An 18,770-nucleotide genomic window follows, 5' to 3' on the forward strand; every position below is an offset into this window, starting at 1 on the left:
ATTTGTTTTGAAACATTTATTAGCTTTCTCTTTAAAAAAATATATACAGTTTCTTCAAAATCTATTTTACATTCAAAACCCCATTAAATTGTAACATATTTACAACAGAATTAAGCTCTAATATTAGTTTTGTCAAAGAAGTTCATAAAACTACCTAAAATAAAATATTTCACAATTTAATTCACACCGATGTGGCTCGTGTGTGAAACATTCTAAAAAAAATTTTGTCAGTCGATGTTAAAGCCAGAAATTATAAGAAGCATGTAGTATTTAATTCTGTAAAATCCTAAAGTCAGTTCAAAAATCACTATGCTATACTAACTATTCGAATATCTACAGTGTTTGGCATGAGAAAGAGCCTGCGAGTGGTACTATAATCTATCTATACTATAACTACTATTTACGATGTAAATTATTACTATGTAAAGCTTTTTCTGTCGTGAGCTAGGCCATTCAGAAATTCTGGTATAAAGTTCACTTGGATTTGGACCAGATGTTTCGTCAACTTGTTTTCCCATGACACGACTGTTTTTAGGTTATTTTTACTACGAAAGTATAACACTTTTGAGTATACGTGTAATTCTGTATACCTTAATTGTTTCACAAGAGATGCTCTCCATAAAGTAATCTGCTTGATAAAACCAAGCATTTTCTTATTCATGTACGAACCATTGTAGAATGATTCTTTAAATCCAACTGTTAGAAATGTGTTGACCTCTTCTTCATTGTAGCCGATAAAGACTGTCCAATTTTACGACCAAAAAGGTTCATATATCTTTCAGCCAATAAATCTCCTTCAATTATTTGATTCATAACCGTTCATTTCTTGTCGGTGAACCACTCATTTCATTTTGTGATCAAGGTTTACCATTGGAAGAAGCGCCTTTTTGCCACCAAATTGCTTCTTCGTTTACAATAGAATAGAAAACGGTACAAGATGTAAAAAAGTTGACTAGCAATGCGTTTACCCAAATCTTAGCAACCTTCAATTGCCGTCAACTTTAGGATTTAGGGATTTCGAACATTGTTACTAAGACAATAAGTTCCATTGTGTCCACTGTCTATTTTCATTTCCAAACCGTAATAAGATGAAGGATTATTTCCAAATTCAAGGAGTATCTGGCAATGACCTTGCCTGTTCGATGAATAAGGTTCCGCGCACCAACTTGAAAAACAAGAGAGTTTTCATTTATTTTGCATCCAACGAAATTCTTGTCATCTTTGCAAAATCTTGCTCGTCTCATTAAATTCCTCTCGACGATAAGGAAAACGTCCACAATTTTGACGGGATTGTCCGAATATTTCAACACGTCACCTCCTGGATGATTGGAAGAAGATTGCAGTCTACTGTTTTCAACGGTTGTTTTTCATCTTGATGTTGATCTTCGTTTTCGAATACACTCGAATCACTGTCGCTTGGACTAGATGCGATCTGGTGGGTGACCGGGTGGGGCTGCATTGGAGAAATGAGTTGGCCCATATCGACGTATTCCTGAAGGAATATAGAGTTTAGATATAGGTTTCTTTATCCTAGTTTAAATCCCAGTGAAGTAAACTGAGGTGACAGCGTAATTGAGCCTTAATTTTTTTATTCAAACAAAAAATGCAATGCACTCTTCATTGCTTGAAAAGACTCTGGGCACAATTTTTTTTAATTTAACAAGTGGGTAATGAACGGCAAGGGTGTACGGCTATTCCACGTGTTTCTCGTATGCCTACGATTTTCAAAGTTTGGAATTCGAACGGGAAAATGCAAATATTCCGAAGGAAACCATTTTTTTGCCTTATGAGTACTGGAGAGCACAGGAGAGACCGTTTAAATACAACTGAAAATATGGCAAGTCCCTGTACCTCGTTTGTCATCTTAGATAACATAGCGTCCAGTTCTTGTACGAGATCAGTAAATGTGGGACGAATGTAAGGCTCCTCGTTCCAACACCGCCTTAATAGATCATATCTAGAAAGAAGAATCTTGTGTGAGATAAATTTCGAGGAGAAAAATAAAGTGAAACTTGGAAAAATCTTTTCACAAATCTTTGTTTTGGACTGGTGGACTGCATTGAAAGTCATTAAAAAGGATCGATGAGAATAACACTTACAGATCTTCTGGACAATTTACTGGCTGTTCCATTCGGTATCCCGTTTGCAAAAGTTCAAATAATTTTTCGAGTGGTATACTTGGGTATGGCGTGCCACCTGTGGGAGAGAATAGAAATGCTTTTGAGAAACGAGTTAGAGAAACAGGATAAATTGTGGCACTGGTAGTAGTTTGCAGGTTGAATAAATAAATTGAAGTCGATATGATTGAGAAGAAGATACAGGAATTTTGAAAAAAAACTTACCGAAAGTTAATATTTCCCAGACGACTACGCCAAATGACCAACTGTTGAAAAGATATAAAATATTGGCTTGAAAATTTTGTACTGGTTGATGATGAGGCACAGTAAGTTATGATAAGGTGAAGTAAGGTATATTTTGGTACGACAAGGTATGGTACGGTATGGTTTCTTTTGTTTTGCATGGTTTGGTTTGGTATGGTATATGTCCAATTATTTTAAGGTACATGGTATGGTACATGTATGGTTAACTTATGTATGACATGGTAACTGGTTTGGTAAAAAACGAGTGAAAAACTTACACATCGCTTTGGGCGGTGTACACTCGATCAAATAACGCTTCCAACGCCATCCACTTCACGGGCAGACGACCCTGCAGAACAAAAACAGATGCAACAGTGTTACCAATTATTTCTGATTGTCAAACACAACAGATAAAAAACCAAATAGCAGAACCTTCGACAATCACATATACATAAGATCCTGAACACTGCGTGGTAAATACATACATCTGTGGTCTTTCTGTAGTAGTCAACTTTATGAATATCCCTTGCTAAGCCAAAGTCTGCTATTTTCATAACTTTATCTTCACCAACTAGAATATTCCTCGCCGCAAGATCTCGATGAATACACTGGAATATGAATATCATAAAAAGTGTTAAAGTGGCGAATGATTCTCATTTCAATCCATCAGCTGATCACGCGGAACTTAGTCGATTATATCTTTTGTTATTCATTATGAAACTGGTCAAAATTTTGTGATTATTTTTAGTTATAAGAACTATAGCTCTGGCATGAATTTGAAACCGAAATAAAGAATATTTCAAAAGATATTAACTTGTTTCAACCGAGAAATGGATTTTAGTTTTCTTGATCGTACACATTGGCAAACATGCTTACCTTTTTAGTCGACAGATATTCCATTCCTCGGGCTATTTGATAACTGAACGAAACGAAATCTCGCAAAATTAATTTCTCCTCTCCTTCGATTGGATTTGTTAAACCGTTACGATTGGGTCTTCTTTCACGAAGATATTCTCTCAGATTACCATATGGTGCGTACTCTACCACAACAAGCAGTGGTCCTGGAAAGCAGAAATCGTTCGTACATCATCAGTAAATAGAGAAGCAAATATACGTTCTTCACAAATCCAAGTCAACTTTTTTGAGATCACAACATCAACTCGAACCCTGCTCAATTTCTGAGAGAGACGATTTAGTAAATTCGGAGTAAGGGAACATGCGCCGAAGTAAAACACTTTGAAAGGCCAAGATTTTATCTTTAAAACAAGACAGAAAGTTTAAGGTGATATTTTAACTCAACTCAAATTAGGTAATTGTCGAACCAGAAATGACTGTCTTTTGACGGGTGTTTTGAATCATCAGTCAAACCTGTCTCGTTTCAAAGCTCTAACCGTGGCTTTTTCCCAGGGCGCTTATACATAGGTGCCCCGTAAGCAAACTACCCGTTCTATATGCCGGTGTTCTATCCAAGAATTAAAGTTTTTACCATTCTGCGTGCAACATCCGATGACGTTGATGATATTTTTATGTCTCCCAATCGTCTTCATCACTTCCATCTCAGAAACAAGATCCAATAATTCTGCCTCAGTTGCATCGTCTAATAAAGATTTTTTAGATATTAATAAGGCAGAATTCAAGCTGACCATGGCACAGAACAATCGAATCTTCATTGATAAAGTTTAACCGCACTTAGCTATATATCCTAGCTTAGTTTTGTCGCAAAATGTTGACTTGCCTTTTAAGGTTTTCACGGCAACGATATTCTTTCCGGCGTTTTGTCGATTCAAACCAAATGCTTCCGCTTTTAAAACTTTGCCAAAAGCTCCTTCACCGATCACTTCGAGAAGTTTCAGGTTTTCCCGATCGACTTCCCACTCTGCGTCACAGTATAACACCATCTCGCTGACCTGCGTTTGAGAGAAAACACATGCATTCACCGAAATCAAAGTTTTAACAACGAGCAAATGGGTTTCCATCATAAAGCACTGTTCCAAAACATTGGAATGAAACTAATATACTGGTAGTTTGTTGGGACGTTTTTACGCTATATCACGAAGGTTCATATTGAAGTTCCACTACCTAGACCTTGTTGACCTATAGCGTTTGTGATTGGTTAATCTAATGGAGTTTTCGTATTTGATTTGTTGATGTTTTCCTAAACGTATAGGAGTAGCGTTTGTAGCGATAGTGCGGGTCAAACCTGAATCTGACTACCGACAATACGCACGCGATTGATGCAACTTTAACAAGTCCAAAAGGTGAAGCTTTTCGGAAATGCTTTTGTCGCAAATGTCAGAAGAAGCGTCACAAATATAATAATCACAAAGAAACGCGTATTTCTTGCACATATTTTCACGATAGCTATAACTTACATGAGAAAGACCGGAGTTCTGCCGCTTCAAGTATCTCATTCCGTGGTGTGCAAGCAAAGGATTTGTTGAACAGTTGGACATGGACGACGACGTAGAACTCAATACATCGCGACGTTTTTCAGGATACGGAGGTGCGCCGTAACTTTCGATGACGCGTGCTTTCTGCCTGAACATTCCTCGTTTGAAAATACATAGATACGCGATCACAGAGCCAATTGCAATTGCTACAACGACCACCGAAACAGTGATGGCGATGACTTGTGTCATCGAGTTCCCTGATGTCTTCTCTGAGTTATAATATGGTCTCTTGTTACGCACTTTAACCGATGTCGCTGAAAAGGAATGTTACTTGCGTTGGAAATAAAGAAAACAAACTTTCCACCCCACTACGATTAAGGGCCGTTTTCCACTACTTGGCACACTAGGCGGAATTTTTCGAACGAACGAAATTTTTCGTCTGATATTCTTTCCAATTGTGGGAATTCGACCGTAGCAGATTCTCTTCACCGGTCACAAATGAAAAGAAAATCGAGCGAAAAATAAAATTTCGTTCCATCGAAAAATTCCGAATAGCTGTGGTAAAATCAATTTACTAATTCAAAGCTACGAAGAGGCCAAGCCTATACTCTTTTCTTTGTCATAATGTTGTTCCACACGACTCACCCTCGGTAGTAACTGGTCTTGGCAACACTTTTAGCCACACCGTCTCCTTGCTCCATCCCCGTTCATCCCCTGCCATACAGTAATACTGCCTTTCATCCTTTCGTGACACGTTACGGAGTAGCAATTTCACGCAGTGCCATCGCTCTTTTTCTCCTTCACAAATGTAGTCGTCTTGCTCAAGTCCGGGGTTTAAAACTTCAATCGAATTGTTCTTTTTTGGATTCTTTACTATCCATTGAAAATGAGGCAAAGCATCGCTGAATGCACTACAAGTGAGTGTCACATCGTCTCCCTCATACGCAGTTTTATTTTTCATTTTTTGCAACACTGGTTTTGCGAGTATTATTTCTAGTGGGAAACATGAAAAAAATATCAGAAGTTAGTATCGCACGTTAAGATCACCCCGTTAATTGTGTTGGAAATCAGAAAGAAAATACCACGATCCTACCTTTGACTGTCAGGTCAAATGACGCGCTAACATTTCCAAGTTTGTTTGAAACGAAGCACGTGTATTCTCCATCGTCTTTTGGTCGCAGTGAATCGAAGTTTAAGACAAAATCATTTGATTTTATCGCCGTTGAACCATCGGGCATTAGTTTAAGCTGTTTACCATTTTTGTACCAGGAGACTGTTGGCGATGGTCTGCCTGAAGCCGAACATGTGATTTTGAATTTGTTACCAGCTGGGATTATTATCATCTTTTTCGTCATCTTCTTTGGTTGCGTGAAAAACGGTTTTCGATCTAAACGTTTGGGAAAAGAAATTTTCGTCATGATTCAAAAATCGTGTTTTAAAACCACGCTTTTTGACCTTTTCACACTTCAAGTATAAAATTTCTTATATAAAAATACTTCTAATATAAAAATACTAAAAGTATAAAAGCTTCATGCATGATTGAGACATCCACTGACCATATGAGCCTGCCCTAATGGGGGAATTAATATATGTAATTCTAACCTTCAGTTAAATTTCCGGCTGGATCTATAAAGAATATGAAATTACGATTAGTAAGGGGGAAATGATCCGAGTTGTCGATTTGTAAAAAGTGAATGTCGGTTTAGATAACAAAGGAGTTTTATAGCGTGTTCCCTATGAAAAACTTCAAATATACGTTTACGATATATGAGGACTTTCGAGACAAGTTCCAATGTATATAGGGTGTTTCCATATCATTTTTCATTTGTGATTGCGAGAAGTCTACCAAATATGAGTTTAAGGGGCTGTTTACATGAGCCCGGTTACCCGAGATTCATCGAAGCGTGAGATGATTTTGAGGTATTGAAATGAGCAGATAATATGATCCTGGCCGTCGTATAATCACCACAACAATATCATGTGCTTGTTTGGTGTCATAAAGACTTATTTCAATACCTCAAAGTCCTCTCACGCTTCGTTGAATCTCGGGTAACCGGGCTCATGTAAACAGCCCCTAAGATACATTATTTAATCTAACCTTCAACAATTAAAGTAATCGTTTGCTGAATTTCTCCACCATTATTTTTCGCCCGACAAACGTACTCTCCGGCGTCGGAATTCTTCACATTTTTTATCCTCAAATAACGGAATTTCTTGATTCGATATCTCTTTCGTTTCGTTATCCGTTTCCCGCCTTTTGTCCACCAATATTGCGTATTTACGTCAGCGATCACGCGACAGGAAAGCTTGACTTCTGATTCGCCGAGCACAACGGTTGCGTTTGACACGTCACTCTGGAAGAACGGTGGCGCGGATGCTAAAAGTAAATAAAAAATTACTAACCCCCTGACATTATTTCGTGAAAGTGCGCAAAACAGGGGGGGGGTTATTAGGGAAGCAGGCCCGTTTACACTTGGTTGCGACTTTGTGATGTGCGATTTTCGTCTTTTAATAGATGTGAACGAGTAATTAGTTACGAATGCTCTGATGTATAAGAGCTCTTAATTGAACATCAGTAACTAATTCACTCGTTCACATCTATCAAAAGAAGAAAATCGCCCATGAGATCGCAGCAAAAATGTAAACGTGCCTTTATGTATCAAAGGTTAAGATAACGTATGAAAGTTAGAAGTCGTTTTTGTATTCTGAGGAGATGTAAAAAAAATCTTTCCATTAAACGAGCATATATCATCGCTAAGAATAGACTAGGCACGCCCTGATCCTTATCAGAGATGAATTAGCAAGTGAGAATTTTTTCATCAGCCCAATTTTTTTTAAAATTTAGCAGAAAAATTCGCACAGAGTCTTACAAGTTCGAAACTAGAAATCATAGCATAAATTTGAAACTATGAAAAAATGGTGAACTCTTTGAGCAAAAAGAATAAGGCCTTTGCGATAAAATTTCCCTTAGTTATTGAAACAAAAGCAAATTCGTATTCGTGAAGATAAACCTAGAGAGCATAGGGCATTCATTCAACCGACTGAAACAGACTCTCATCTTTCAGACAACATATGACTCCAGCCGTTTCCTTACCAGACATATACAATGGCAATGGAAGACAAAGTATTATTTTCAAGTAGTTTTTTTAGACTATAGAACCTTTTAGCGTATGCGCTATCAAGTATCATTTTAAAGTACCCTTGTAAAAGTTGGAACTGAACGGAGTGCTGTACTTGTAAGGACGGCCTTCAAATGATCTTATCTGAAAGCTCAAAGAGTATATCAAACTCGTTTTTGACATCTCCATGTGACGTGTCGCTCGTTTAATGGAAAGATTTTTTTAATGGAAAGACTGTGGTAGGTCTAAAACAACTGCCTATAAAATTGACTAAAACGCTTCGACCTGAGCTATATAGGGTCTTTGTCAGGAGAGTTAGAAATTTCGTCTATATTTTCGGCAATTTTACACCACATATGATCCGAAATTCCATGTATATAGAACTGTCCGAAAATCAGCCAGGGTTCGTGCTCGCAATTTTGATCGATATTGATCCCCTGAAATCTATTTGCTCCCACAAATCTATTTGCTTCCGCTGTATGGTATAGCAACAAGAATATTCGATTAAGACGCGAAAATTAGGATCCTCGCTTGTGTGCAAAAAAGATTAACTATTTGTCAGGAGAATAATTTATCGTCATCGCTGATCGCCTCGATGAATTTGGTAATCTCTTCGATTGAAAAAAATTTGCCCCTAAAAGGTTCGCTTTGAAAAGTCGAAAACGTTTTATTGTTGCAGTATTTTAGTTAGCGGAAACCCCCTGCCATTGCTGTTTACGAATTTGCCTTCTCGCGACATGTTTAGATACACTTATGGATGTTAAACATTAAGCAAGCTAGTCATGTGTTGTTTAAAACGGAAATGACAATGGCGCGGTGTACATTACAACCGCGTGCCTTTGGCCTGGCTCCCGACCGCAAGGGAAGCGCCCAGTGTATAAAATAACAAACATACAAATTATTTTTATACAAAAGCCAAAGGTCGTCGTTTGAAAATGCACGTAGCAAACTCACGCTATTTTTGTAGAAACACGACACTTTAATGGAAGATAATACGATTGTTTTTTTCACAACGAGGGTATATATTTTCAAACAAAATATCGAACTACTCGATGACTTAATCCGAACGCCAACTCATTTTTGGGATGGATCGCATTGTCGGCTTTGAGAAAGGCGTTTTGCGTGGTTACTTCAAAGCTCGTGCGGTCGCTGTTTGTCCCTCGTATGATTTTTCGTTTAATGATTCTTATACAAGGATTAAACAAGCCACAGAAGTTGCTGGGATTTCTAACATCCCTCATTCTATTGTTGTCTTTAGAAATGTTAGACATTTTTAAAGACTGTTTTTTCACAATTTTTTTTCTGGTTTCGTCCACAGATGTGGACTATATTCATTGTAATACAGAAGCTTAATATCATACTCATTCAGTCTGTCACAAAAAAAACAGCAGTTTGGTGATCAGGAATATATTTTTTTTCTAATCAAAGGCTAGCAATAAGATACAAAGTAAATACTGTCACATGCAGAATCGTCTCGAAATGGTCGAGATCTCCCACTTATTAGCATTCGGTGTGAAAGAGCTTTTAGATTTCAGCTATATAGGCGTGGAATTTCTAAGTCTTGAAAGCTAAGCCAATGAAAATTTTGAGTCGTAAATGCGAGGGGACAAGCACGTTTTAGGGTAAAAAAAGTTCCTAAAAATGTGGCCCGTGTTATGAGAATTCCTGTTTGCTCATTGCGGTCATGGCTTATCAACCTCGTGCATCAGGGATCCCCGCATTGCTGTGATGTTTCTTTAGGGCTGGTGCCCAGCCGTTGATTGATTAGGGAAAAACGTGACGCAATGTGTCAACCCGACAGAGTAGAGGTGTGGGCAGCGGTTACAATCTTTCAACACCTCCAACACTTTATGAAGTGGAAGGCAAGCTCAGTCGTCTAATTAATTAATAAAGTGTATAGGCAATATGATTTTAAAATATTTTCAACTAAAGTTTAAACTCAAATCCGGTTCACGGTAGTTCGCAAAGGGTTCGTACGGCGATGCGGCAAAGCTTAGCTTGATTTAACAAGTTTTAAAAAAAAAACTTACATGAATTATGTGCCTAATCTTGAATGATTGAAAATCGATATCCGTGTCATATTTTCCCACCGTGTGGGAAACACAAGAGCGCGGCTATGTGCATATTCTAAGTTAAAAAAGGGATTTTCAAATCGAGAAACCTATTGTCTAGCTAGTTTATTACCTTGCTATTCCATTTGATTCGCATTAATCAGTAAGCTGCTTATGAGAGATACCAGTTTGACATTTGAATTTATTGCCTTATTGAAGGTTCATTGCTCCGGGCGAAAAACCGCACGAATCAAATAAAGACAGAAACGCGATAAAATTTATCATATTTCCATTTCCTACATAGCAACGATTCCTTCCTGATTAACTGACATATGGTTGTCCAGAATTTGCCAAATATTGGAAAGCTGACCAAACGATACCCCGCATTAGACAATAATTTGTGAACAAAATATAATACGAAACGGTCTGAAGTTAAGAAAGGCCATAGTATATATACTCTGGCGGAATATAATCGACTTATTTGAAGTAGTTAATCCAATCTTATGCCAACCATAATGCAGCAACTCTCAGACCTTTAAAAAGTTTTTTAATTAAGAATAATGGTAATTTAGCAGATGTGCACAGGCATATATGAAAAGAAATTTTGGTCGGATTATATGCTTCCGTAAAAATATTTGCAGATATTTTTTTTATATTTTTGGGTTCGTAGCGATATATTAAAGCATGACTGTCCTATGAGTGTGGCAAGCACTTCTTGTCAAGCGAAATACGTTTGTAGTGAATAAAATCTTAAAACCAGGCCCACAACTAAACCAAATTTTGTTGAATCTTGTCCTTATTAGCTCTATGAGGTATATATACTCCGGTATATCGTGCGCACCACTTGGATATATGATTCTAAACATATATTGGCGTGGTATATAAATATACATAAAGCATCATACATATATAGTATCATATATTGGCTTTGGTAGTTAAAAATACTCTTTAAGATATCTATCTGAAAAGATCATTGGTTCTTAGGAGATTTTTATATACGTAATCTGCAAGTTATCAAATATTGGTTGCTTGATATTGTATGTTATATAGATGCATCTATATATGAGATTCACGGATGATCTTTTTAGAGTAATATATACACGCAACGTTAAACTGTTCAGTTCGTGAGTAAAGATCGTGCTGTCTCACTGGATTTAACAATATGCATGTACAATCACTATAATGTACATAACTTTATAAACTTCAAAACCACTGCATGCAACAGCATACATAACATAATATCTTTTGCCCGGCCAAAAAATCTGGCATAAAAAGAATGTCTTCTGTCTTCCTAATTGCTAAATCTTCAAGTATAGCTTATTTTGAGTTGTATAATACGGTGTTGAAATCTTTTAGACACAAGAGAGATTCCAGCTTCCTGTGTTATATGTGACGTTTAAGTGTTATCGATATATTGTTTCGTATCATTAGCTATTGTTACCCATTTGAGCGTTATACAAAAGATTTATCTCTTATAAAGCCATGTGCCCGTACAAATCCGGCCTTAAATTATCTCCGTGCGATATGATGGGGAATAGACCTAAGATCTCTCTCGAATCTGAGCCGATATTTTGATTTCAAAAAAATGTCTGTTATTTCTAATGAAAATTGCACGTTTTGGCACACCGTGTTTGGAAGCTTCCCATCGGCGCCGTAATCATTTCAATAACATGTTCTTAAAACGCGATGTTAAATAAAATATTTCCTAATTTGAACCTATCCATTAGCTCGGCAGGTTGCAACAGATTCAATGGACGAAGGCCAATTAACGCTTGTCAATGCGTTTGTTCAGGCCAATGCGTGCGACTGAAGATCTATGCGAGTCTCACATCATGTTGTTCAGATCTTACACCAATCTCCGGCGCACTTTCGCGCATTTCCGAAGTTTAATGGTGTTGTTTTGAGACACGATATTCAACAAATAACCACTCTACGCCTACCACAAGAGTTGCTGCTTTTAATACGATTGTTTATGCTCGTCGTAAGCTATAAACAAACTAACAGGGGACCGTAGGTGTCAAGTTCATCGTGGGATCATTTTAAACACTAAGTCCTCTCTCTCTTTCGAAGTTTAATGGAATTAATATTAGCCTTTTGCCAATAGCAATAAAGAGTCTTAAATCATTTACTCTTTTCATAACCCAGGCGCCAAGAACTGAATAGTTCTAATGTATGAGTGATATCGCTGGGTGTATATTTGTATTGAGATCAAGTAGTGATTAATAATTGCGCATTCCTTTCGACAATTCAAACTGAGCGAAGGAAGCGAAGCGAATCCTGATTCATCTGAACGTAAGCTTAGAGAAAGTAGCTAGGACATATACCATTAAAAATGCTTACCTGAACAGCGCATCGTCTGTAGGTAACAGCAAACGATTATGGCTAGCGTAATTACGACGCTCTTCATCTTTCTTGATTGGTTTTTGCGATGACGGTGTAATGGGAATTGAACTGAAATTTGTTAAGCCAGGCTGTGGGACATTATTGTCTACAAGGATGGCGTCGCAACCCCACGCGGTCTAAAGAAAGCGAAGATACTCGATCAGTTTTGAAACACCTCTGCTATGCAACATTGTTGAAAGTAACTAGCTTCTTCAAAAAAACACCTATTACATTCTAATCAATCTCGAAAATTACCGCATCTCTCTTTCAAATCGACGCTCGTACGACACCGTATAGGCATTCCTTAGAATATCTATTGTATGGTGATTTATGTAATAGCCTTGTAGCTTTGCACACCAAACACCCGTCTGGGCACGCTACGATTGTCCAACTCGCGTTTTATAAAAGTTTAAAAACATGTGTTTCTCACTCGTAGCCTTGTAGACTCCGATGTGACGAAATAAGATAAATAAAGTATCGTACAACGTAAGATAAATGAAACATTTGGTGTTAACGTGTTAAGACAAAGATTATTGAAAGCTTAAAATTCGAGTCGAAACCTGTCCGGCTGGCGTGCTTTGCCAAAGGCCAAGATCAAATGCGAGTTTTTAGTCGTAATGGAAACCACGGCGCGCGGTTAAAATTTTATAGCAAGCATGTCAAAGCATGTATAGTATTTGTGAACTGGGTTAAAAGATGGCAAGATAAGGTTTTCTAGAATTCTTAAATGAAGTCTCATTGTGTTCCTTATAGTGACTATGTAGCCGAGTAAGATATCCCGTTAACAAGTCTATATTGAAGTGCTAAATATATTGCAAATATTTAGTATCTTAGCGTTTTTCTTGACACGATGAGCGCGCTATAAAAATAGAAGTCATAAGCGTTGAAAGGCGATGACCTGCACGGAGTTATCTCATATGTGTTCAAACTTTTAAACAATCATTCGCCAAATGACTTTGTTTATTATGATGTGTTTTGCAGTTAAAAGAACTTAAAGTCTTCCTTTATTCGCGCGGGGGTCAAAAGAATAAACACAAAGTTCGTTGTTATGCCAAAAAGCCGGTGTGTCGCGAATGGAAGTAAAGATTGAGCCGATGATATGAGTACCAACTACCACGCGATGCTGAATTTGCTCAAAACCTAGTAATTCGTACATATCACGTAAATTTTGAGAGGATTCCAGTTAGCACGGCATATCACATGGAGAAATTTCTTGCTACAGCGTATCATACACAATAACATCCCTATATTATAAGCTTAATAGCATCTTACATTTAATGACCCCCGTGTAATTATCCCCCATATAACTCACAAATAACACACTCAAGCGATGGGCTTTAACGAAGAAATGATCAGCTATATATACAAACCTTTCGATGTTCCGTGAGTCTTGTGCAGAGAAAGTGTTAGGTAGAATCACACCATACATGTACACAATCAGTTCACTGAGTGACTTAGCACTTTTGACTTGTGATGCGATAACAAATTCCCTATGTATCAATAAGCACGAACCATGCAAAGATAGCCCCGATCGATAAATCACGATTGTTTCAAGGAAGCGCCAAGCTAACAGCGACGAGTTTTATCTTCCGTGTGTATATATTGCACTTTCGTACTCGGAGTCACAAACAAAACGTTTAATGAAAGCCGTTTGACCCGAAGCTCACCGTGGCCATTTACTTGTGTACAAAATAGCGACATCAAGCTTGTAAAATTAACACACAGCGGGCCGCCAACTCAGGCATTTGACACCCGTCGTTTGATGGTTATTGACAGGCCCGTGACGTCATGATCACGAATGCCGGAGATTAAAAGCAGGCGTACACACCAGTTGCGGGCAAATTTGGGCCGTGTTGCCAAGCCGGACAGCTGTGGCTCTGTCAATAATTTAATTAATGTATAATTTGATAATAATTAATGTGTTTCTGTGATTTTCAGAGTCATGATAGCGTTTGAATCGATAAGAAAGACCTCACACTTAGGGTTAGTACACTACACTATATATCCTACGCCTCCATAGCCATGACACGACATTTGTAGCGCCACAGTGCCGCTAAATATAACTGTTTTCCTGGTTTTTTTTCATTGTTTTTGCTAAAACATGAAATGTGCAAAGATTTCCGTCACTTTTAATAGCACAACTGGAACAACAACGCTAGGGGTTATTACAAATAAATGGTCTATTTATTAATTCCGGCAATCTGACAAAAACAAGTCGAACAAGCTAGACAATAATAGAATATAAACTGTTCATAACAAATTGTGAACAAATTGCACGCCATAGTACTTTCATTCTTGTCTCGTAAGCGTTTCAAGCTTCAAAGAACAGTTCACAATTTATCAAGTTTAATAACGGATCGATACATACGCATTTGGCCTAGGATTTTTCAGCAAATAACACGTATACTAGTTGCTAGATTACATATAATCAAAATTCAAAACATATTCCCATTATCTGAAACAATCGTGAACTCGTAATATAGCACATTAGTCAAAACACACTGACTCAAAAGTATTGCCGCAAGACTGTTTTTGCATTCAATTGAATAGTTTACACACTCAGTTTAGCACGATTCAATCGATACAGACAGTATACTGTACCAGAATACGTGCATAGATGCATCAGTTTTCTGTGAATAAAACAAATAAACTTACTCATAAAGAAGAATTGCTGAACTCGAGCGGTTTCGACGTTTCACAAGTACAGGATGCGTTTGTTTTTCCGAATAATCCCGGTTCAAATTACGCGGTTGCTCAGCCTATATATAATGATAATACTGCTGGAGGCGAAGTCAGCTGTGTTGTGAACAAGAATACTATCAAAGCAATGCCTACAATCTATTTTTAAGACGGCAGCTTTCGATCATGACTGACAAACACTTCATTTGTAAATCAATGGATGGGACTCTCACGTCGGGCTGTGACGCAGTTCAAGTTTTTCCGTGTTCCTGTGTTTTGTTCAAATTGCCGTAGATTTAAGATTATTAAAAAAAGAAATATAAAGAAGTTATTTACGAAATCGTATTGACACAATTTGATTGCTGTACTGTATGCCATAGCCAAGTAAAATGGGTTACACTTGAAAACGTACTCCATAAGGCATGCGCTGCAATACACCAGACAAAAGAAAAATTTAGTTCAGTGCAGGACATCGTCTTCGATACTAAAGATTTAGGTTTTAAAACACAAATGTCATTATTCCGGAGCCAGTTTGTTTGAAAGCCAGCGTTTAGCTTAAACCGGCAGATATACGTTTTCCAAAATGGAACCTAGCTATTTATTGAACTTTGGCTTATTCACCGTTTAAGCTAAACGCCTTTGCTAACTTTGAATAACCGTCGCTTGGTTGGTAACGACTTTGCCGATGATGTCAAAAAATCACCAGTATAAACGTGAAGTCTTGCTTTAAAGCTCAAATCTTGGTTTGACAGGATTCAGCTCTTTCCAGAGAATGTTTCTCTTGTATAGTTCATTGAGTATAGTGTTTCGTTTTTAGCAACTCTTTCAAAATATACCTACACCATTGTAACAATGCATGGTGGAACTAAATGATTGCAAATCATGATTCATGGATTCATAATTACGATAGCGGCTACGCCATAGCCTGTTTTGCAAATCTATATTTTCAACCACAATAAAAACTTACGTTTCATACGGAAGACAAGAGTTTTAAATGCGAAATATTTGCACCAAATTACTGGTTTGTCATGACTACAAAAATGTTAATTTAGCACTAATTTGGAGCGAATACAAGACGCTTATATTCAAAGCTATTCGTTCCAAGTTTGTTTCATGATGAGTTCCAGACGTTAGCTTGCAATGGACCTACGGCGTTTCAACTAAGGATGAACCAAATTCTTCAAATTAGGACAAGAATGAAACCATATATATATATCCCACTACATGCAGAAAAACAATAACTATATTTGCATATTTGTGCTTTTAATAAGTGTATGTCATGACAATGCTATCAAAGAACTTTTGAGATCGTCTTGATTACGTAAATCCATCTCAATTAATCCTACGGTCTTTCCTGTCCTAAAAGCCAGAAGAAAGGGAGCTCCTTGTCTATTTGTGAGGGCGAGCAGCAAATAAACAAGATCTTCGGGAACAATATAGCATATTAAATATATCCAATGTTTTACGATAGGGCAAAATAAACAAATAATAGAAAAAACCAAACCACATATTACTCGCACATCCACGCATGTTCGGAATAGCATTCCAGTATGGTAAGGATATTACCATATCTCCACCAAAATTTCTATTCGATTTATATAACTTTCAATATTTAGCTATACTCCGAGATATGCATGTTATCATTGTTATGTATAAAATATGATATGTTATCAGTAGCGTAGCCAGCCTGACGATTTGCCCCGGCGCAATGCTAATATTTTGATGTTCGTTGACTTGTGAAAACAAAAAATTTCTAAAGATGCGAATAATTATTATAATTATAAACTCGAAATTTACAGAGCAGGAAAAATCGACCGTCAGGCTGTCTACGCTACTGTATGTTATAAACGATAAAACTAATTTACTCGCAATAAATGAGCTATACGAGATGATTGACTAAAAATAAACCAAAATATATAACGGAAACAAGTGCATAAATGCTAAGGGGCAAGGAGTTGTCTTTATGAAAGCACAAACTCACCAAAACCAAGCAAATCTGCGGTAGTTTTACTGCTTTCAAAGTCTTGAATCACCCGATGTATGTAATGCATAAACTTAGAACCGGACATACTTTGATAGACTTATTTTTAAAACGTTACGCAACTTATAGCGGACAAAAAATATTTACAATTGATGAGGTTCATAAACGATGATCGTATTGATGATTTAAACAAACCAGCACGTCAGTGTTTGTCTGAGTACAGTGTCTCGTATGTCAAACTGCGCCTGACGAAAGCCAGACCTCGCAGTTCATGGTTTTGCATTGCTTTTGCATTTGAAAACATTATCAGTTCATAAATTTCTTTTAAGTGGTTTACTGCATGCTATATACATACAAGATTGGATGAAATAAATTCCCAGAATATACCCATGTATTTTAGACCGTCTAGGAGTCTTGGTTTTGAGTGAAAAAGGTTTTAGATATAAATAGCCGTATACTATTTCCAGTAGGAAGGACATTTTCTCCTGGACCGTTGAAAGGTTTTTAGTATGTTTCTGGGTAGTGCTTGCATGTTTATCGCGATTATGCTGTTTCTGTGAGCAAACTTTGAAATGCCAGGAGCTTAACGTGTATATAGGCATGCAATACTCATCAAAAATATAGAGACTGATATAGTCTTTCGGTAATTTACGAGCCCTGTCATTTGAAAGATGATCTAATTTGAAATGAAAACGCACATTCATGCTTTATTTCAAAATAACTTTGGCGAGCGCGAAATAGATCGATATCAGAAATTATTTGAGCTGTAGGCTGTAATCTAATCATAGCTATAATCATCATTGGTACATTAAAAAAAATGAAAGTTTATATAATCATAAACATTGGAACTATAATATACAAATTCTGTGAATGCATTATCATAATTGCTTCCTTCTTTATAAGGCTATAGAGAGCTGTATTTTTAAGAACTCGTTTTTTCCTAAAGGCCGGTGGATGACTTGATCGATTCATTGTTGGGACATTTCGCTTATTGCTTTGTCACAATATAGCTATACTAACTATTCTCTGGGCGATAAGTGTGCTATGATTCATCATTGCATTCACTTGCTTTTTCAAGCCGAACATAGGAGAATGAAGGAAAATACACACAATAGTCCTGGGGACCTTGTATCAAGCCCGTTTAGCTTAAACGGTGGATAAGTAAAATTTAAATAACAGTCTTACATCTCTCTTGAATGAGTCAACTTGAATATTATGCACTGTAGTTGTAGACAGTATCTTTGTATTAAAGTTGAGTAAAACGATAGACTTGTCTATTTTGAACTTAACCACCGTTTAAGCTAAACGGGATTGATATACAACCAGCTCCTAGCTGTCCTTAAATCAATTCTGGCAGTGCACTAGTGTTCTGATCGCTAGATACCACAATAACCTTCAACCCCCGAGTATATATATACCGGAACAATTCATTATATCATTACAGCCAGGTCATGGAATTATTGTGATCAAAACCCTGCCCGGGAACGGCTTGCACGCGGCGTGAGTGAAAGGTTATTTATTATACAACCTGGAAGATCCCTATCATATATCAATCATGAACGTACGTGGCGGTTTTTTAGTACAAAATACATGAAATAGGACTTGATGGGTTTGAAGAAACCGATTTATAGCATTTCAACAAAGCTAAAAAAGTTCAACTTTAGCTAATAACGAGTGCTATAAAACTATTTTTGAACTATATATTTATATATATGTATACCTTATGTCTGAAGAAAACGATGAAAGTCTTCAAAGTTGATTCAAAATGGAGTGAATATCTCCAAGCGCAAACGTTCTCTGTTTCGTTA

At 37.1% G+C, this 18,770-nt stretch overlaps 1 protein-coding gene across 3 annotated transcripts; it reads right to left on the bottom strand.

Annotated features, from left to right (window-relative positions):
* Positions 1–28: 28 nt before the first annotated feature.
* On the bottom strand, positions 29–18,770 carry LOC114526012 (fibroblast growth factor receptor 4-like). Of its 3 annotated transcripts, none has more exons than XM_028547493.1 (16): positions 18,683–18,770; positions 12,261–12,439; positions 6,849–7,127; positions 6,353–6,376; positions 5,844–6,137; positions 5,396–5,743; positions 4,733–5,064; positions 4,096–4,267; positions 3,847–3,957; positions 3,237–3,421; positions 2,846–2,968; positions 2,639–2,709; positions 2,343–2,383; positions 2,100–2,196; positions 1,852–1,957; positions 29–1,492 (listed from the first exon to the last, which is right to left on the bottom strand). In XM_028547493.1, exons 2-16 carry the CDS (start codon positions 12,325–12,327, stop codon positions 1,304–1,306), a joined length of 2,439 nt encoding a protein of 812 aa, XP_028403294.1. In that variant the 5' UTR covers positions 12,328–12,439; positions 18,683–18,770; the 3' UTR covers positions 29–1,303. The 3 variants fall into 3 exon arrangements, with proteins under 3 accessions (XP_028403294.1, XP_028403293.1, XP_028403295.1); XM_028547492.1 differs by lacking the exon at positions 18,683–18,770 and adding an exon at positions 13,673–14,030; XM_028547494.1 differs by lacking the exon at positions 18,683–18,770 and adding an exon at positions 12,558–12,577.

This window comes from Dendronephthya gigantea, unplaced genomic scaffold (genome assembly GCF_004324835.1).
Source record: "Dendronephthya gigantea isolate DGI-Jeju-01 unplaced genomic scaffold, DenGig_1.0 000036F, whole genome shotgun sequence".
NCBI lineage: Eukaryota > Metazoa > Cnidaria > Anthozoa > Malacalcyonacea > Nephtheidae > Dendronephthya > Dendronephthya gigantea.